Here is a 22,568-nt window from a genome sequence, read left to right on the forward strand (position 1 = left end):
CCGATGCTAGTATTAACTCTCTATTTTTGCCTTTTGCCCATGGGAATTTTATTTTAACCGCAGTTATATCTGAGGTGCACAACTTCACGAGGGGTTTGATTTTTCTGGGAACATATATTGCTGTTCTCGGTTGTTGGTTGTTTTGTAAGCTGAAGATTTGACCATTTAGACTGCTGAAACCAATTATTTTGGTCTTAGTTATCCAAGCTTCTCGGATTAATGCTATTGCATTCTCCGTTACATCCAGGTGACGGTAGATTGTCGCCATTCCCACCTTTTTGTGTTGGAGATTGCACTGAATAATAATTACCCTCTTCCCGATGTCCTTGGCCATGGCGAAGGTATCGTACTAATTCTTTTAGGCGTTCATTTCCTCCTGGATTGAGGAGGCGGCAGCCTTAGTCACTTTGCGCTTCCTCTGCAGGGTTCGTCGACCACCATCTGATGATCGTCGTCCTGCTGTGGACCATGGGTGTCTCAGCCTCAGTGACCGTCTCCAGCTGCCGAGTAGCTGAGCTCCCTGGTTCCGAGGAGGTGCCCTTCATTTTTTTGGTGCTTGCTTTTAGAGTCAATGAGGTGGACGCGTATCTCAGCCTCATTGGTCTTTTCTTAACGACAGCCAAGTCCTCATCTCCGATTCCAAAGACGAACAGGTGTCCGTTCGGATCAGTCTTTACCTCGTGGTGGAAGGTGCACTATCTCGTAACTGACATGTCTGGACTTTACGCCGTTAGCCTCTGCAGCACTCTTTCTGAGACATCGGAGGTGGTAGTAACATCCCCCGAGATCCATAGAGAGGCTTTGGTAAGCTTCGGGAGCTTATCCTGACTTACAACAGCTAGCGATGCTTCCTCCCACGGTTTGAAGTCATCTATAACCTTTTCCAGCCACTCAGTCGTCACGACATACTACTCTGATGATCTCACCAAAATAGGTCCACAATTTAAACGTGGGTGCTTTTGCTTGACTGTTGGAGTTGGACAAGATTGCTCTGTCCAATTCATCCATCAGGCTGCGTTTGATAAGGTCTTCCCGGTCGGCTGTGACCGAGTGACCTTGCCTTACGGGTTTACCTAATCTATGATGGCCACCCTAAGGTGTGCCATGGCGGTTTCCGCGAAGCTTTGTGGTCTGAGGCGTTTTGGTCGATTTCTCTGAGGTGATCCTTGTCCAGTCTTTGTTTGGGCCGATGTTTGAGGTGAGCATTGCTATCCATCCTCCACTCCGGCTAGAGACTGAGGTGAACGTTTTGTCATGTACTAATAAAATTTATTTATAATTCATATGTATTTAATACATATATCTTAGTCAATATTATAAAATTTATTATAAAAAATGTCTAATTATCTGTTTGGAAGAAAATTAAATCACTTGGTTTGAGAGGGGGGGCCGATCGCCCCCATCGCCCCCCCTTGGATCCGCCACTGACCGAAAGACAGTTTCAGATACTCAAATCTGAGTAAATCTGATTAAAAAACATACGAATTTATTAAAATTCAAGAATACTATATTAACTCAAAAAATGTTTCTAAATTGACATTTCCTTTTATTGAAAAAATAGTAGATAAAAGTCATTTTCAAAACTGCAAACATCTCTAAATATTTCTTTATTAAAATAGACAATAGATATTATTGTTTTAAAATAAGAGCCGATTTAAATTTAACCAGCAATACCCAAATATCTCAAACTATGTAAAATATTTTCACCAATACCAGACTATTTGTAGTTATTTTATAAAAAAATACTCACCTTTGTAAAAAACAACCGTGTAAATGGAAATAATTTGAAGAACGTTCGAGAAACAAAACAGGTTGAATCACAAATACCAAAGTAACTCAAAATAATTTAAAATTAATAATACAATTAATCACAAATACAAAAATAAGCCAAAATAATCCAGTCTTTGTGCGTGTGGATATATCTTCTCCTACAGCTGGCGTTGTCGTAACTAGTTATGCGTTACTATTGTTGGCGGCGGTATACTGGGAACAACTCAGAAAGACTAACTTACAGCGTCATCTACATGTTATTGATGGAGATTTTTACACAGGTGTCTTTTTCACTCGTGTAGTTTTCGACGCAGATTTCGATAATCGCAATAACTCCATTTTGGAATATTTTGAGTTGTGCTACTCTTCATCTAGATGTGCGATATGTAGATCTAGGTACTCTACGTCAGGTGCATACAGAAGAAAGACACCGTAAAGTAGATTAGGAAATCAGGTATCTTGAAAAGAAACAGTAGAGAGAATCTCGCGAACATAGAAAGGCGCGAATAAGGAATTATAAAAATGGAGTTAACATACAAGAGGCAATAACTCAGGTAGGTACTCAAAGAAAAAACTTTAAAATGAACCATCTAATGAATGAGGAATCGATTAAATATGCGATAAAATCATTTCGTTGAATATTTAGAGGTTTTCAAAGGCACACCTTTTATAATATCCTTCTTCAACAAAAACAAAAGTATATAAAGTAGGCAAATGTAAATAAGCAATAATAATATGTTTCAACTCCGCATTAGCATCAAATGCGATTTCCATACTGATAACATGCTCATTCGAGAAATACAAATAAGATCAAGTGGCTGAGTAATCGTTTGTTTTCTTTTTCGTGAAATGAAAATGAATTATTTAGTTTTTGTCACCGCCTGTCACTAATTTCACTTAAAGACACGATGCCATAAGAAATTTCTTCTTTAGTCTGGTTCTCATTGAAATAAAAACACTTCCAGGAAGAGACGTAAGGTGTGTCTACGTTGATTGCCGTACATAGATTAAATCGATGTTTCACTAACCGTATCACGAGGTTCAGGTTACGAAAAAACGTTTATATGAATTTTATGATCAAATAAAAAGTAGTCTCCATTGGTACATGTAATGTACATACAAAATAACAATTTAACCTTGCGTTATCCGTGATAGTAAATGAATTCCCATGATTGAGCTGTGATATCATCTTCGACTATATAAAAAGCTCTATCTTTTAAATAAAATAATATGCTAGGGGAGTCCAAACGGGGAATTTGCGCGTTACTCGAGCGCGTCAGATTATTACATGGGGAGAAACCTTGTACCCTGTAATGTATCCCTAACCCCTACCATGGACTCTTAATACAGGAGCGTGCGTTGAGGGCACCCCGTAAAAAAATATGTATATCCTCAGAAAAATTCTAATACAGAGTTGGGCTAAAGAATGGAACCAAGCAAATATCTTTGAAACGAAAAGAACAATATTTTTGAAACTTTGCATGCAAGTACAGTGACGCAAAACGCATCTGTTGCAATACTTTTTGTTACTAGTTCACTTCTGGTTTCACCGGAAATACCCTTAACTTATTTACTTTAAATGGGACACCCTGTACATTTTTGCAGATTTTAAAAGAACTTTTTATTTGTAATTCATAAATACCAAGTTTGGAAGAAAAAACTATTAAAACAAGAAATAAATCTCTTTACAGTTAAAAAATGGGTTAATTTATTTACGTTAGACCAATGTTAATAAAAATTTAAAAAAATCATTTTAAATGTTGAAAATGCCCGCCATTCACCTGTTGACAACGTGCAAGCCTATAAATCAATTCTTGAGTCACTCTTTCCAGAATTTCTCCACGTATTAGATCACATTCATCAATTATTTTCTGTCTCAAATCCTGCAAGCATGTTGGTCTATTAACGTAAACCCGTGATTTTAGATAACCCCAAAGAAAAAAAAATCTAACGGGTTGAGATCGGGAGAACGAGCTGGCCAGTCTAGGAATCCTCTACGTCCGATCCATTGATTTGGAAAATTCATATCCAAAAAATCCCTAACCCGTCGATCATAGTGGGGAGGCGCTCCATCTTGTTGAAACCAAAAATTTTGTGGTAACTGGCCATTCTGTTGAAAAGCAGGAATAATTTGGTTATTTAGTAAATTTAAATACTTGTCACCATTCAAATTTCCGTCTATGAAAAAAGGGCCTATTAGTCTATTTTGAACAATTCTCATCCAAACATTTAACTTTTGTGGATGTTGGGTATGTGCTTCAATAATCCAACGGGGATTCTCATTCGACCAATACCTACAGTTCTGGCGGTTAACGGTTCCATTTAAGCAAAAAGTTGCCTCATCGGAAAACACTACATTACTTGCAAAATGTTTGTCATTGTTACAAATGTCCATCATTCGTTAACAAAACTCTAGCCGTCCGTCGGCGTCGGTCAAAATCATCATTTGACAATTCTTGAACCAATTGATCAACCATTATACGGATGATATTTTTCCATTTTCAATATTCTCCTTACAGAACGTTGACTTATTCCATGGTTTAGTCCAAATTTGTTGTGGAAGTTTGAGGTGATTCCTGTAAATCAATTGCAATATTTTGTTTGATAACTTCGTTCGTTGCAGTCCGTGGTCTTCCAGTTTTTGGCAAATTTTTGACTATCCCAGCTGCATTAAAACGTTTCAATGTTTTAGTAACCGTTGAACGTGATATAGGATTTCTTTCAGGATGCAATTCATTAAAAATATTACACACCTCGTTATGAGTTCTAACACGATCACCATGACCGATTATCATTAATATTTCAATGCGATCTCTTTCACGTAAATGAACCATTTTGAATAAAACTTATTTCTGTCAATTAGTTCAGTAACAGTTACCTACTATGCTAAATTCAAATAAATACAACAATAGTTTTAGTCTATAGTATGGATGGTAGTACTCGTTTATTTTTAATACAAAAAATTATCTACAGACACTTTTTAACTATTTTTATCTTCCAAATTTGGTATGTATGAATTAAAAATAATAAGTTCTTTCAAAATCTGCAAAAATATACAGGGTGTCCCATTTAAAATAAATAAGTTAAGGGTATTTCCGGTGAAACCGGAAGTGAACTAGTAACAAAAATTATAGCAACAGATGCGTTTTGCGTCACTGTACTTGCATGCAAAGTTTCAAAAATATTGTTCTTTTCGTTTCAAAGATATTTGCTTGGTTCCATTCTTTAGCCCAACCCAGTATAATATGAAGAAGTACATGAAGAACAGTGTATAAAAAAAACTTACGATTTGAGCGAGGTGTAAGGAAATGGGCGAGTCACAAAGTTGTACTCTTGAATCTTGAAATACTCGAAGCGCGATTGATTGTTTTATATTTCGAAGAAAATCCTTTAAGGATTACAGAAAAAATATAATCTGACGATTTTTATGGGGCGATGTAGCTAAAACCAATATTATTAGACCAGGGCGCCTCTGTAAAAATATTAGTACATTTGGATGTTGAGAGGTGACTCATATTTTTTTGCAGAAATTGCTTGAAAGTAACTCATATATAGGTAGGCTTTGAAGTGTCCGCCACTACGAATCGTCACGTAAAATCACGCCGTAGTCCGATGTTTAAAGTCAAATTCACATACCCGTATGTCGCGATTTTAGTGTCATTGGCCACGTATAGTTCGTATGAAGTCTTTTCGCGTGCACCCCGTACATATTTCCGCGGGAAAACCCACAGATCGGCACCGGTGTCGATTAAAAATTGTTTTTTAGTATCATAGTCTGTTACGTAAAGGCGGCGAGACTTTGGGCTTCGATCGGATGCCGCACTTACCGACTGCCCGCGATATTTTCCTGATGTTTGCACGGAAGAGAACACTTTTGAGCCTGGTCACCAAAACGGTAGTGATACCAACAAATGTCACTATTACGTTCCCTGCTGTAGCTCCTGTCTCTAGGATAAGGTCTGCCTCTTGAGTTGCTGCGGTTACGACGGTATGTATTGGGTTGTGCTTGAGCCTGCGACAAATTAGCTAGCTGAATTTTCATTTCAGCTAATTCGGCTGTCAATTTATCGATGGTACTTTCGCGCGCGTTGGAAGCTCCTGAAATATGGACGCCAGGAGCTATAGCTTCGGAGATTGTGTCAGCTAGCTCGGCAACTGCGTCCAAACTAGCTTTAGCTTGAGCAGCTAGGATAGCCTGTGTAGACGATGGCAGTCTACCTAACCACAGAGATCTTACAATATTATCTGGTACTGTTGTGCCTGCTAAAGACTGTAAATGTCGTAAAAATTGAGAAGGTCGTCGATCGCCCAGTTCTTCATGCTTAAGTAGTCTTTTAATTTTTTGTTGCTGAGAGGCACTCTCTTAATTAACTCTGACTTTAATTTTACGTACCTCTCTGTTGCTGGTGGTGACACAATGGTGTCCCTAAGTTCTGATATGTACACTGTTTCGAGATTAGCAACTATGTAGTTAAATTTTGCTGCGTCACTTGTTATGTTTACAAGTGCAAATTGGTTTTCCACTTGCAGGAACCAAATTTCAAGATCGTTGGGCCAAAACGGTGGGATTTTAACTGAAATCCGATCAACTGAAGCACTGTTATCCTGAAGCACTGAAGCACTGTTGTTGGCACTGGTACTGTCCGTCATTGTCGATGCTCACTGTATTTAAAAAATCGGCAAAAGTATATTATTAGCACTAATTTGTTAAATTTTCGCGGCGTTTTAAATGTTCTCGGGGTCACCAATATTCCGGTAGGTGTGAGTTGACGGAATTAATTAAAAATAATAAAAATAAGTTAACAACGAACAGTAAAACATTTATTTATTTTGGTAACAAAAAGGTGTTGCTTAGTTAGATCTCGGAAAAGGGTCGGTCGTTAGCGAGTAGTGCCTCGGTTGCACGCTGTGAATAGACTGTTAAGAAAAGCCACAACCTATTATATCGATGTTATGCCTTCCTACAATATGGCCCGGAGAGGACAATAAATCACTCCGATCTGACGCATAAAAACAGATACACTTCTGCATTTTTAAAAACGAATGAATGTCTCAAAGTGAGTTGTTGACATAATGGTCTGATATGGTAATTAATTTATGGGGACTTCAGTTTGTTAAACTGACACTCCAAAAACATATGGTCAGGGGATGCATTCGTTTCGTAAAACCATGTCTTTCTTAGCGTCTGGTTTGTATATTAACGGTGACTTTATATGACCCATATTATTTCGTTTTGAGAAAAAATATTAAAACTAAAATTAGCAAAAACAGTAATTAAAGCGTATCGCTATACACATAATAATATTTGAGCTTTCCTCCCACTCAAAAAGGTCCGGAACATTGTTTAAATAATCAAAATGTTAAAAAATCTAGGAAATTTTATTTTTTTCTTCTATTTTTTAGTTTTTAGATTTATCGTTCATTTCGCGAAATATTCGCTTGTTTCATGTGAAACTTTGTGACTCACCCATTTCTTTACGCCCCGCCCAAATCGTCAGATTTTTTAAATAATCACTGTTTTGCATGTACTTAACTTACCTTATCTTAATCTGACGATTTCGAGTTTTTCTAAGGATAGATTTTTTTCGGCCCTCTCTTAACGAACTCCCCTGTGTTTAGAGCCAATATATGGTAGAGGTACATCTACAGGGTACCACGTTTCTTCCCATATGATAATCTGACGCGCTCGAGTTACTGAAAAAATCCCCTATTGGGCTCCCCTACCATTAATTTTTGGTGCTACGCGCAGGACAGCGGATACGTTTGCTCTGACTGGGTATTCCAATGACCTTTGATAATGATTGATGAATTTTAATTTGTAGTACATTTCGATATAAATAAATAAATTTATTTATTGCAAAATAAAAACACATACTTTGTCCTTTGAAATTACACTTTTTTTAGCAAAATCTTTCTTTGTTCATATATTTTAACTCAGAAAAAAAAAGTTTATTATTTTTAAACATATGCAATTGTTTAAACAATATTCAAATTGCTATAATTCAGATTCAATATAAAATTCAATTTGCTATCTGCTTTATTTTCAGTGATGCAACATTTTGAAAAAATGAATTTTTTTGCGAAAGCTGGATTGCAACATTTATTTTGCAAAATCTATTGAACCGATCTTAATGAAATTTACAGTATTGTTTTATTATGTCATAAAGTTTTTCTGGGTAAAATATGCAGGTCCTAAGTGTAGCATAAATGGTTGAAAAACGGAAAATGCGAATACTTTGCAACGAAGGGTGACAATTTTTAAAATTTTTAACCAATCCTATATTGTAGGAAATTTAACTACGCAACTTTTATGTCATTCCAACTTTTCTCGGAAGTGAATACTTTAGTTATAATCAAAAAACAAAGAAAAAATTCGAATTTTTCTTTCATTTTTTGACATTTTGATTATTTAAACAATGTTCCGGACCTTTTTGAGTGGGAGGATAACTCAATTATTATTATTAGGCTATTGATTATGTTCAAAATAAGAGAGCTAAAAGGACTACAACGTTAACGAGATTTTATTGTCGCATGTGGTCAATGGACAACTAAATTTAAAAAAACCGCGAAGTACTACCATTTAAATGGGTGCGTTTTTGAGAAAGGGGTGAATTAGTTCCTAGGCACAGGGCGAATTAGGGTGAGGTCTATACACTTTTGGTACAAACATGTCTACAGGAAAATTGTTCCAGGTTAAATTTACTATCGAAATATCACATTCTAAATTCAAGAATAATTTATTTTACAGAAATATATTCAAAAGAAAAGCAAGAAAAAATCACGAATGATAGCAATTTTGTTTTTTGCCCCATAACTTTTTTCCAAAGGGATATAGGTATAGGCATTGCTTCAGTGAAAAATAACTTCCATTCTTTCTCTTTAAAATTCCGTTAGGTAGAAGTCTCTAGGATTTACAGTTTCTGAAATAATATTTTTCAAACTTCGCCGCTCACAGCATTTTTGGGCCATTTTCCCCATTATTTCGCAAACATTGTTCTGTAACTTTTTTATACGAATCTCTAGGTATAGGCAATGGTACATTTAGTAAAAAAGAGAAGTCAATTGTCTTTAAATTGGTCTATTGTATAAGGTTGTACGACTATTATTAAGCAAGTTATGCTTTTTCAAGTTTTTATACTTTTAATGATTTTTGATATTTTTTATGATTATTTTTTAACTTTCTCATTATGACTTTTTTCTTGTACATTTAGTTCTATACATTGTGGAATAAAAAATCTTATTTTCTTTACTTTAAAATGGTGTATTGCAAAAAATTCTAGGACTCTTTTTAAACAAGATATCCGTAGGATATCCAAGGGTATCCAAAATTTGAGAAAAATTTTAAAATTTTTTATTTTTTTAATTAGAAGGACATAATTGCATATTATAACATAATTGTTAATTCCAAATAACTTTTCTTAATAACACTTTTCGATATTGTGAAATATAAAGGTACTTTACTCTTGAGAGAAATTCATATTTTTTAACATACCTCGTACACTATTGATAAAATTTTATATCCGATGATTGCATCTTAAGTTTTAGACTATGCAGATCATTTTATAAAAATAATTTCTTTTGAAGAGTTAACAAAAAAACCGTTCCATATGGTTCCAACTTAGTGGACCTATTGCATGTGTATATGTCACATTTTGAAAAAGCATATCTTGTTTAAAAATACACCCAGTAATTTTTACATTACACCATTTTAAAGTAAAGAAAATAAGCTTTCTTTCGTATTGCACAATGTATATACCTAAATATACAATAAAAAAAGTTATATTAAGAAATTTAAAAATAACCGTAAAATATATCAAAAATCATTAAAAGTATAAAACTTTGAAAAACCATATCTTGCTTAAAAATAGTCAAACAGCCTTCTACAATAGACCATTTTAAAGGTAATTGACTTTTCTTCTTACTAAATGTAACATTGCATATACCTAAAGCTGCGTAGGAAAAAGTTACAGAACAATGTTTGCGAATTAACAAGGAAAATGGCCCAAAATCGCCGTGAGGGGCGAACTTTGAAAAATCATATTGTGGAAGCTATAAATCACAGAGACTTCTACTAAACGTCATTTTATATAGAAAGGATGGAAGTTTGTTTCATGTGAAGCAATGCCTATACCTATATCCCCGTGGAAAAAAGTTATGGGACAAAAATCAAAATTGCTATCTTTCGTGTTTTCTTCTTGCTTTTCATTTGAATATATTTTTGTAAAAAAAAATATTTTTGACTTTAAGATGTGATATTTTAATAGTAAATTTAACCTGATACAATTTTCCTGCAGACGTGTTTGTACCAAAAGTGCATAGAACTCACCCTAATTTGCCCTGTGCCTAGGGACTAATTCACCCCTTTCTCAAAAACGCACCCCTTTAAATTGTAGCACTCCGCGTTTTTTTAATGTTTAGAGGTCCATCGACTATATGAAACAATAAAACCCCGTTAAAGTTGTAGTTCCTTTCTAAAATACATAATCAATAGCCTATATACGGGTTAATTCCAAGCAATTTCTGCAAAAAAAAATATGAGTCACCTATCAACGTCCATCTCAAAACAGATGCGTCCTGGACTAATAGGGTGTGCCAACAGTAGCGAGACGGTCGAACATTTTGCGGAATGAACATCAGATCGAAAAACTGAAAAATACGTGTTAAATATTTTTCAAAAATCTGTCAAATACGACCTCCATCCCACCCCCTAGAGATGGGTGGAGGTAACTTTAAAACCTTAAGAACTATTCAAAATGGAAAACCTAACCAAACATTTTTTGGTCCTAATTTTCACAACCCAATAGGTCCATGATGTCCATGATGCTTTAGTAACTCAAATTTAGCATCCCAAGCTACCCTACAAATACGTGGAAACCAAATACCTGACTGGCAAATATAAAATAATAAATATTTTTATATAAAAAGATAGAAGATCATTCTTTGCAGTTCTTCCATTTTGTTTGTTTACAGTACAATATCATCAGTTCTTTCTGTTCTAAGGATGTAATTAATCCCCTTTTTAGTGTTGTCCATTTTATATTTGGTTCTTTTGCCGAAGAATGGGTTAATAGCGAAAAGATGTGTTTCCTCCAATATACAGTCCCTGGCCAAATTATTAGATGCACTATAAGATTTTATAAAAAATGTTAATTATGAGGCGATACTACGTAGGTTTTTTGTATGTACCAGACACAATGTATGTTGTTTGGTTGTCCATTTAATTGTCTATATTTGATCACAAATAAAACAACATTATTATTGAACAAATCTGTATTTATTGACTCTTGAAGGAAAACAAAAATAACGACAATTAAATGTTATTTTGTTGAGCCGCCTTTAGCCACTATTAGAGCTTTAATTTTATAGGTATCGTAGTACAGGTTTGCAGTGATAGTATGCCGCGCATAATTAAAGCTCTAATAGTGGCTAAAGGTGGCTCAACAAAATATTTAACATTTAATTGTCGTTATTTTTGTTTTTTTCAAGAGTCAATAAATACATATTTGTTAATTAATAATGATGATTAGTTTGTGATAAAAACTAGACAATTAAATGGACAACAAAATAATAGATATACATTGTGTCTGGTACATACAAAAAACCTATTTAGTATCACCTCATAATTACTTTTTTTTATAAAATCTTATAGTGCGTCTAATAATATGGCCAGGGACTGTATATCCTCAACTACAACGGGAATGAGACAAGGACACACCATTTGTCCCAAACTATTCATCCTTGCACTAGAACACATTTTTAAGAAATTAGAATGGAACAACAAAGGTATAAACATCGACGGGCCATACTTTAACACACTTTAACCATTTGAGATTTGTAGATGACATAGTTTTAACAGCAGATAGTCAGCCCTGTGATGTATTGCTAAAGTTAAATATAATGTAAAGTTATCTTGTAGTTAAGGAATAATCGTCGAATTGGTGTGATGTATCATATTATTATTTAACTTAACTACTTGCGTTACTTCTTGGGTTATCTGATGTATCACCTGTCATTTTATAATGCGACGTTATACGTGAAGTTACGAGATAACTTTGTAGTTATGTAAGGATTTGTAAGGTTAGGTTCATCTTCTGACTTGTTTTTAGAAATAATTCGTTTTGCTTAAGTGAATAAATAGCAATTAAAAACACGTAGGTTATAATGCAATAATAAAATTAAAACAATAGAACTAATTTAAAAATAGAACGGTAATACACACTTTTAAGAATAGAAAAATTATACAAAAGACACTTCGAGAGATACAGGAATAAAGATGTTTGTAAAGGACCCCGCAGAAACCTTATGGGAAATGGCTCTCTGTCAAATGCTCTGAAACTTTGGGTTCTGGTAGTCCTTGATGTGCAGAACAAAAGACTCAATGGGCGCATAGCTCCAAAAAATCATGGTTTTAAGATATAAGCCTCTGAAGTTATGGGCACAGTGAGGACGTTTGAGTTGGAATAAATTCATTTTCTCGAGAAAATGGGCGACTCTGGAGATAAATTACAAATCAGGTCGATTTTTATTTTTAAATTATAATTTTTTGCCATATATATCATACTAGTGATGTCATCCATCTGGGCGTGATGGCGCAATCGATGATTTCTTTAAATAAGAATGGGGGTCGTGTGATAGCTCATTTGAGAGGTTATTAAATTATCTATTCAATAATATTTTATATATAATATTAACAATTTTATTTATACAGGGTGCCCAAAAAAAAATTTCGAATTAAATTAATTGAGACAAAAAGAGGAATGTGTATGGGTCATTCCATTTCAAATCACTCAATTTTGGAGCAAAAAAAATTTTGGACCTCCGATTTGTCTGAAAATTGGTATATAGCTTCTGCGGGACGTAAAAATAAGATATTTAAGGTCAAAAAATCTTCTTTTTCTTTTTTTCTCAAAATGTTATTTTATGCGATTTTACAGTGATTTGGTGTTTATTTATACAAATTTGCATTTTCTATCGTAAAGTATCAATGAAAAACATAATATTTTAATAGAAGGGACTCAAAAATGTCATTATATGGCATTATAACAAGTTACTTTGATTCAAAACAAGCTTTTGATCAAATTTAATAGTGTAGAAAACGTTAAAATACCGTTTTTTACATTTTTCTCCATTCTCAAAATACATCATAATCGATTTGGCTGAAAATTTTCTCACAGATAGACAAAATATAGGACTTTAAGTGGTGAGAAGGATTTGAATTATATTACAATACCAAAAAAGTTACATGCAATATTATAGTCAAAAATATAGGCGTCTACTGTAAGTACAAATAAACTCGAAAATATCGACCTCACGACAAAAATTGTTAAAAAGAAATTGTAATAATTATAAATACGATTTATTTGGAACAATTTCAATTCCTACCATTTTTGTCGAAAAGTTAAAAATGGCGGAGATATTGAGCAAAACAGGTTCTCCTTTAAAATCAAGATGGCGGCTAACGTAACGGAGGAATTCATTCGTGATTTTAAATTTAGGCTACTATTGACTCCTCTAAAGATCAGAAAAATAAAATTTTGGGCAGCTCGGCATTCAGTTTCAAATGCTATCCCGACTGGACTAATATATACTTTTGAGTCTGATATTACTGCATGTAACTTTTTTGGTATTGTAATATAATTTAAATCCTTCTAACCATTTAAAGTCCTATCTTTTGGCTATGTGTGGGCAAATTGTCAGCCAAATCGATGATGATGTATTTTGGCAATGGAGGAAAATGTAAAAACGGTATTTTAACGTTTTTTACACTATAAAATTTGATAAAAAACTTGTTTTAATTCAAAATAACTTGTTATAATGCCATATAATGACATTTTTGAGTCCTTTCTATCAGTGGCGTGCTGGCCATATAAATGAATCGGTGCAATCACCGAGAGGCCGCGGCCTCTTGAGGCCGGTCAAATAGGTTTTTACAAAAAATTTTAGGTGTAACAAAAAAATATTTTTTTAATTTCTAATCGGATGTTAATTTTGCTAATAATATCTATTAATAAAACATTTAGAAAAAAAAATTAAATTTTTTTAATTGTGAAATACAGTTTAAGTAAATGAATAAGTATATAAATAAATATATTGCTACTGATAATATTATTTATTTTCATATATACAAGTACATTTTTATGGTTTTCCTATTTCTTTCAAACATGTATGTACTCTGCAGAATAAAAAATGGAAAAACTTCTTGCACATATTTGACCGAATTAATGGAAGTATCGAAAAACGATTTGATCAAGACAAATTAAATCGTTTTATGATGATATAAGCACTCTACATCCGAGAAATTTTGATACAATAAAAAATGGTATACTTTGACGGCATTTAATCATTTACTGAAAAATTAAGAAATTTTAATCCTACCATATCTGCGACTTCAATTAAAGAAGAACTCGTGGATTTTGCTGATAAATGGATTGTATTAAAAATAGGATTTTGCAAAATACTGGGATTATAGAAGATCGAGTTAATGATGAATATAATATAATCTACAGAAAAACGAAGGATGATATTATTAATCTAAGTGATAATGAACATGAAGTAACAAATGACTATGTTGATATCGTGAAAACTTCACCTCCGTGTGGTACTAAAAATTGTAAAGATTGTATAGCTTGCTGTTACGCTGTTTTGCATAAGTACAACTTATATCAGTATGCTTATCCAAATTTAAATAGTATAATAAAAATCATGTATTAACTCTTTCAGTGACACAAGTATCTTGCGAAAAAAGCTTTTCAACATTGAAATACATAAAAAATCGGTTAAGAAGTACTTTAACACAATATCACTTTTATGATAATGCCTAGAGAAAAAGAAGCTTTGTATGAGCTTAAAAATGATGAAATAATCGACGAATTTGCTCAAAAATCTACTTTAATGAGGAACTTATTGATCGAGAATGAGAGTTAAGTAGTTATTTTATAAAATAATTGTAAAGAACATTTAGATTATTGCGTCGTATTAACATTTTAAATATTGTTAAATTAAAGTATTTGTACTCTCGTGTATAATTGATTTACTAAAATTTAACTCAATACATAATTGAAAAATTCTCAAAATTTTATTTTATTTTATCTTAATTACATCAAATTCATATTATATTTATTCAGGAAATTATGGTTTCTGCCTTACTGCATACAATATTGTCATACATGTAATTTAATATTTATAAGATTATTATGCTTAAATCAGAAAATATAGCCAATTAAAAAAATCATTGAATTCAAAGTTTTATGTTTAATTCAAAAATAATTTATTTTTTGTTTTTTTTTAAATAACGAATAAAACATCCTGATAATAGAAGGTAAAAGGAGGATGGGAGGCTGCTTTTTTATAAAATCACCGGGCCGCTTGAAAAGTTCCAGCACGCCACTGCTTTCTATTAAAATATTATGTTTTTCATTGATACTTTACGACAGAAAATGCAAATTTGTTTAAATAAACACCAAATCACTGTAAAATCGCATAAAATAACATTTTGAGAAAAAAAGAAGAAGAAGATTTTTTGACCTTAAATATCTTATTTTTACGTCCCGCAGAAGCTATATACCAATTTTCAGACAAATCGGAGATCCAAAATTTTTTGCCTGAGTGATTTGAAATGGAATGTACCGTATAATTCAAAATACATTTTACTGTTGTCCGAAACATTTGAACATACAGTAAAATGTATTATATACATTCATAACAAGTGAATTATATACATTCTTCTTTTTGTCTCAATTAATTTAATTCAAAAAAAATTTTGGGCACCCTGTATAAATAATTATGTTAATTTTTATATTAGTGAATAGAGAATTAAATAACCTTTCAAATAAGCTACCACACGATCCCTTTTGCTTAAATTAAATGTTCAAACTGCTAAGAGGCAGGTGGATGGCAGCTTTAATATTGAATTTAAGCGAAAAACAATATTTGTTTATCAATAAACATTTTTTCTGGTTTCGGACAACAGTAAAATGTATTTCGAATTAAATAAATTATATACATTCTTCTTTTTGTCTCAATTAATATAATTCAAAAAAAAATTTTGGGCACCCTGGATAAATCATATTGTTAATGTTTATATTATTGAATATAGAATTTAATAACCTTTCAAATGAGCTATCACACGACCCCTATTCTTATTCAATCATATTCTTATTCAAAATCATCGATTGCGTCATCAATCCCAGATTAATGACGTCACTAGTATGATATATATGCCAAAAAATTATAATTTAAAAATAAAAATCGACCTGATTTGTAATTTATCTCCAGAGTCGCCCATTCTCGAGAAAGTGAATTTATTCCAACTCAAACGTCCTCACTGTACCTATAACTTCAGAGGCTTATATCTGAAAACCATGATTTTTTGGAGCTACGCGCCCATTGAGTCATTTGTTGTACATATCAAGGACTACCAAAACCCAAAGTTTCAGAGCATTTGACAGAGAGCCATTTCCCAAAAGGTTTCTGCGGGGTCCTTTATAAACATCAAGGGATTTTACTATTCTACCTAACCTACTTTTACGGTACACGTTTTGGTATACCTTCTTACCATTCTCTTTCTCGTTCCAACTTCTACTATTTCTACATAACTCTTTGTTAGACAAAACACTACTTACGTCCTTTTTAACCTCTGGGAAATAACTCATCTCGTAACGGTGAGCGATACATCACACGGAATTTACGTTAAAAGTTATTGAGACAGTTATCTGCCAGAGTTATTTTAACTTAACGCAAAAAGTTAAAAATAACTTAAGTGATACATCATAGGTCTGAATATCCAAGAACTAAATAAAATTTTCCAAGAATTAGATGAAGTTTTCGGAGCGGTAGACTTAAAAAAACTACGGTAAAACAAAAATAATGGGCCAACCAGACAAATATACCTAATACCTAACAATACAAAACCATAACATCGAAAATGTTGAAAAGTATATAATATAGTTGCCTGGGCCATGTCATCAAACTAGGAAAACCAAATCAAGATGCTGAAATTAAAAGAAAAACACAACTGGGTTGGGTTTTTAATAAACTAGCATATTGACAAACACCATAATTCCTACAAACTTAACGAAAAAGGTGTATAACACATGCATAGTATCAATTTGTACCTACGACTGTAGCCTTTACCATAAAATCTGCTAAAAACTGGAAACAACGCAAAAGGACAATGGAAAGTATCATGTTTGGAATATCACTGAGAGACAAGATCAAAAACATTGAGATAAGACGTACATAGAACTAAGAGCAGGGATATCGTGGAATAAATTCAAAGAATGAAATGGCGCTGGGTGGTCGCATAGATACGATAACAACAGGTGGACAGGAATAATCCTAGAATGGAGACCGAGAATGACGACAAAAAGCCTAGATAGACCTCAAAAGAGATGGGGAGATGACATACGAGCAGTGCCAAACCACCCGTGGATTAGATTGACGCAAGATAGAGAAATATGGAAGCACTTGGAAGAGACCTACAATCAGGAGTGGATGGAAAATGGTTGACGAAGAAGAAGAAGTATATTCTCTATCTATGCAATTTGGCATTAAAATCACCAATTATTAAAGTTAATTTATTTCTTCCATAGCGCGTATTATCTCTTCATACAAAATTTCAATGTCTTCATCGTAAATATATAAAAACTTCATTAAATACATTCAGAAGCATTTTTAGTCGAGGAAATGAAACGGAAAAAATGGCAAAACCTCGCAATTTTTTCGTCCAGCATCGATTTGTACATCGAGAAAAAAAGTAGAATTAAAGAATTACAAAAACATTTATTTACACAAAAATACGAATTTACAAATACATACGTACAAATACAAATACATATAGCTTTTTATTCATCTTCCAGTATACGAACTAGTTCTGTGGTATTATATACATTGAAAATAATACTCTATAAGCGGACTATTCGAATTTTTCGAAAAAACAAATTCGTTTCATAAACATAGCTCCTTCATTTTTGGCGATAAGAAGTTTTTTCAATAATGATTTCGTAGGATTTTTGAAGAGCTATAAGACTATGTAAATTAAATTCAGTAAGATGTCTTATTTTTTAATTGGGGTGGGTGTAAAAGGCTCGATAAGTGGGTGTTTGCTCGTAAATAGAGGTTTTAAACAGCTAAATCGCGCTAACTGTTCACTGTAATGAAAATCTATGCACAAGGAAATTTGAGTTATGAAAAAAGCTACAATTTAGTAGTCTATCATTTTTTTCGTATCTCTAGTATTTTCGGAGATATTTTGAAGAAAATGGTGAAAAATACGAAATTGCGAAACATAAATTTTTCTTTAAACTCCAGTTTTTCTAAAATTAGGCCTTTTAAATCGGTCAAACTTCTTGGGTGTATTCATAATACAAATATAAAAAGAATTACAGAAAGGTAGAGACCAATTTTTAATTAAGAGGGTAGTTAGGGGGTTGTTTTCACTGATTTTTTTGATAAAGAAAAGCAGGTACCGACTTCTTCTTGATTATAAGTCACTAAATTTTTATGGAAGAAACTTTTTCTTTTGAAAGGTCTAATTGTAACCTTCAAAAAAGATTATATAAGTTTTCCTCGAAAAATGCAAAGTTTTCCCGTTATTTGGCTTTGAATATTTCAAATTATACATTTGACGAAAAAAGCTAACCTTTAACATGCCCTATCTCGATTTGTATTAGTCGGAAAAATATTATAGAAAAAAAATTTGGTTTGTGTTACTAAAAGACATAATTTCGATAGTTACAGTTTTTTTATTAAATGCATCTTTTTCGAGTTATTCTGAAAAAACTCTCTAAAAAAGTGGATTTTTTCGTCGAGTAACTGTTACTTTCAACCGCAAATAACTCGAAAAATAATAGTTTTACGAAAAAAATGTAAAACACTTTTTTTCTTAGAATTACGTTTTACATCGATTTACATAGTTAACATTTAATAAAAAATTCCCACCCCCGAGATGGTGTGACAACCTCCCCCAAGGTTTTAGCGAACAGCGGGATGATATAGAAAATGATCCTTGTACTATTCCGTACTTTCTGTAAAAATTTCAAGTAAATCCGTGCTGGACGAAAAAATTGCGAGCCAAAATGCTTCATTTCCTCGACTATTTGACTTTCCGAAGCTTTTTTAAGAAAACTCGAGCCATTCGAGATGTGGTGTTATAGACGCATGTTAAGAATTTTGTGGGTGGTCGTGTGACTAATGTTGAGGTAATACGTAGAATATGCAAGGAATGCGAGATAATTAACAGCGCCATCAAAGAGCACAAACTAGAATATCTTGGCCATGTTATGAGAAATGAACAGAGATATGGCTTGTTACAACTCATTCTTCAGGGCAAGGTATTTGGAAAGGGAGGACCAAGGAGAAGAAGAATAGCTTGACTTCAACACCTGAGAAAGCGGTTTAATACATCGACACCCGGACCATTCAGCATAGCAGCAAGCAAAGTTAGGATAGCCTTGCTGATCGCCAATATCCGGAACGGATAGGCACCGTAAGAAGAAGAAGAAATACATTCAGTAATACGAGTAACACAGTGTAATAGAAATAAACACTTACCAAAATTGTATTTGACAGTCTAAAATATTACTATGTACAAAAATGCACAAATATATTTTTGTGTAACTAAATAAATAATGGAGAATACAAATTTAGAACAAATATCGATTCTTTATACAATGCAACTGGCTTGCATTGTATCTTTCTTGTCCTATGTAGTCAAATGCAAGCCTTGAACGCAATTGGAATTGATAGCTATGATAATTTTTAACAATTTACCAACATATTTTAAAATGTATGACTGATAAACCGTATAAATTGTTAACGTGAAAACCAGTATTTATTGGTTCTGATCAAATGGAATAATAAAAAAAACATAAAAAACTATTTAAAGGATGACAAATAACAGATTGTACGGCAGATATCTGAACAAAGCATTTCATATATGTCACAGGGTTACACAGCTACTGCTGCATCTTGCATCTCAACTTGCATAATCTTCCATCCTGCCAATCGTTTTCTTTCATTTTATTACCCTCATTGCATATTTGATTCTTTTTTTTTTTTTCATGTTAGTTTAGGTCGTCCGCCTTTTCTTCTATTTGTCCACACCATATAAGCTCTCGGGTTATTATTCTATCGGTCATCTTTTTTGTTACCCTCATCTGTTGCCTAACGTCTTCAGTTGTCCTATGTTCCAGCCTTAATAATAAATCTGATCGCTCTGCTGAGGAATTCCATTTCCACTGCCTGAATTTTTTTTGTATTAGTCTTGCCTAGTTGCTAATATGTACTCTGAGCCGTACCTTATTGTACCCTCTCCAATACATATTATATTGATTATTTCATTCATAGCAGATTTTGACCAATAGAAAGCTACAGAAAGGCAAATTAAGGTGATAATTTTTGATAATATCCCGTCGTCAAGTATATAACGTCAGATGCCCTTCGTTGCTACGAAAAAATACATTCAGTGACATTAATGACAATTAATGTTTTAAAAGTAATAAAAGTGATGACTTTCAACCGTAAAATATTTTATATCAACTGTGTGTTTAACAGTACTAATTTGTACTTACATAAATAAATTACAATAAAAATTTGGTTTTGAACAGTTTTATTCATGAAATAATCGCAACAAATTGCCCTCGATCTCTAAAATTAATATAGAATTTTAGAGCTCTTGTGCAATTACTACTGATAATTTGGTTTCCCATTTCCCCTCTAGTTTTTGTTGACCAAAGTATAATATAATCTTTGAATTGCTGATTTGGCTTTCCGATGATTTCGATATTCTATTCTGTATATCTGTTACAGTTCAAGTTGATTATCCAGTTGGAGTTGACTCCAACTAGTTGGAGTCAACTCTAACGGCTGGTTTCAGTAAAAGTTGATTATAGATATAAAATGAAGATTTATATTCAACATTTACTAGTAAAAGTAGACTCCAACTAGGAAAAGTATACTCTTCCCAATGCCATTTAGTAAAAGTTGATTCTGATTTACACAAACAGCCGATTCTAGAAATTAAATGTTACTGAATATGTTCAAATTAGTCTAGACTGTATCGTCGCCCCCGTTAGGTAAATTACTCCGATTCGAATTTTTTGCACAAACTTACTCAAAAAGAGGTCCTTATAACAAATCTACTGGGTGCGGGCAGTACCTTGATCGATAAATTGTTTAAAAAATTTTTTTTAGACAAATTCACAAAAATAATTTTTTCACTTCGAACAATTTTTTTTAGATCATTTGGGTTATTCTGAACAAAAAAGTTATACGCGATTTAAAATTTGAAAAATGCGAAAATAGCCATTTTCAAGGCTTAATATAATAACTCGGTTAAAATCCATTATTATGAAAGTGAGAAAGTGACCAAATCAAAGTTTATAGCCCCCTCTACAAGATCCAGCAGAAATTTTTGTCACTATTTTATTACTAAGCTTTATCTTTAATTATTAACAATGAGCGCTAAGTGCGTATTAGGCGGCCGTCAATGGTCAATCTCACTCGCACCATTCCGGCCGTCCAATGGTCAATCCCACTCGCACTCACATTGACGGCCGCCTCAATACACGCTTAGCGCTCATTGTTGATAATTAAAAATAATATCTTATTAATGAAATAATGACAAAAATTTCTTCAGGATCTTATAGAGGTAGCTTTAATCTTTGATTTTTTTTTAGTTTCTGACTTTGATAATATATAATATCGTATGGCATTTTTGTCTTTCGGACAGTTCCGGCGACAATTACATCTTTAACCCTGTTTCAAGTAACTACTGTCGATGTACACTAGCCCAGGGGGACCGACGGCTTAACGTGCTCTCCGAGGCACGGTGAGACGGCTCGTGTCATTATTGGAAATGAAAATGGTTTGTCTTTGGCAGGGCTCGAACCTACGTGCACTGGCGTATGAGGCAAGCGATTATGCCGTTACTCCACGGCCGCTCGCTCGACTTTCACAATAATTATCTTTAACCGAGTTATTAAACCTTAAAAATGGTTATTTTGGCGTTTTTCAAAATTTAAATCGCTAATAACTCGACAACAGTCAATTTTAGAGAAAAAAAGGCCCAAATTATCTAAAAAAAATTTGTACGAAGTGAAAAAATTATTTTGCGAATTTGTTTAAAATCATTGTTTATCGCCAAACGTCACTAAAATCATCCATTATTGTACTCATTTGCCATCATTTTCGGCAGTAAAGTAACACTTTGTAGTATTGAAAGAAGAATGTTACTTTACCTGCCGCGATTATTAATCAAATTAACCGAGATTGAATGTAAGTGGTCAATGGCAGCAATCGATTATTTATTTGAGTGAAATTAAAATTTATTTACTTTAATTATTAAAAAAAATGTATCTTATTATTAATAAAATTTATGTCAAAAAGTAAAATTCTGTAGTGTTACGCAATTATATTCATACAAAATAAATCAAAACTTTACAGATTTAGTAATTAGGTAGGTATACAATATGCAAGTCAGCTGTCATTACTGTCATTACTGTCATACGAATTTGAACGACCCCCCTACAAGATACTGAAGAAATTTTTGTTCAGCTATCAATGTGAGTGCGAGTGAGATGCACCATTGCACCATTTTGACATTTAAAAATTCAAACCTCTGTCAAACCACAAAACTGTCAAAACTTTTTTTGTAATTTATTGCTCACATGTTATCACCATGGCAAGGCGAAAGTTCTTCTTCTTGTGGTGCTTTCTCCTTTAGTGGAGGTTAGCGACTACACTGGCAAATCTGTCTCTGTCCAATGCGGCTCTAAACAAAGATGTTGAATCAAGACCGG

General features: G+C 33.0%; 2 protein-coding genes across 3 annotated transcripts in view; both read right to left on the reverse strand.

Annotated features, from left to right (window-relative positions):
- The window catches only part of LOC114334644 (disheveled-associated activator of morphogenesis 1), a 951,114-nt gene that overhangs the window by 821,498 nt on the left and 107,048 nt on the right, over positions 1–22,568 (reverse strand). The gene's annotated exons all lie outside the window — the stretch shown is intronic.
- LOC126885384 (uncharacterized) lies at positions 1,093–6,420 on the reverse strand. The gene is made up of 3 exons (XM_050651946.1): positions 6,164–6,420; positions 5,695–6,101; positions 1,093–1,259 (listed from the first exon to the last, which is right to left on the reverse strand). The coding sequence occupies exons 1-3, from the start codon at positions 6,418–6,420 to the stop codon at positions 1,093–1,095; spliced, it is 831 nt and encodes a 276-aa protein (XP_050507903.1).

Source organism: Diabrotica virgifera, chromosome 5 (genome assembly GCF_917563875.1).
Source record: "Diabrotica virgifera virgifera chromosome 5, PGI_DIABVI_V3a".
In the NCBI taxonomy this organism is placed as follows: domain Eukaryota; kingdom Metazoa; phylum Arthropoda; class Insecta; order Coleoptera; family Chrysomelidae; genus Diabrotica; species Diabrotica virgifera.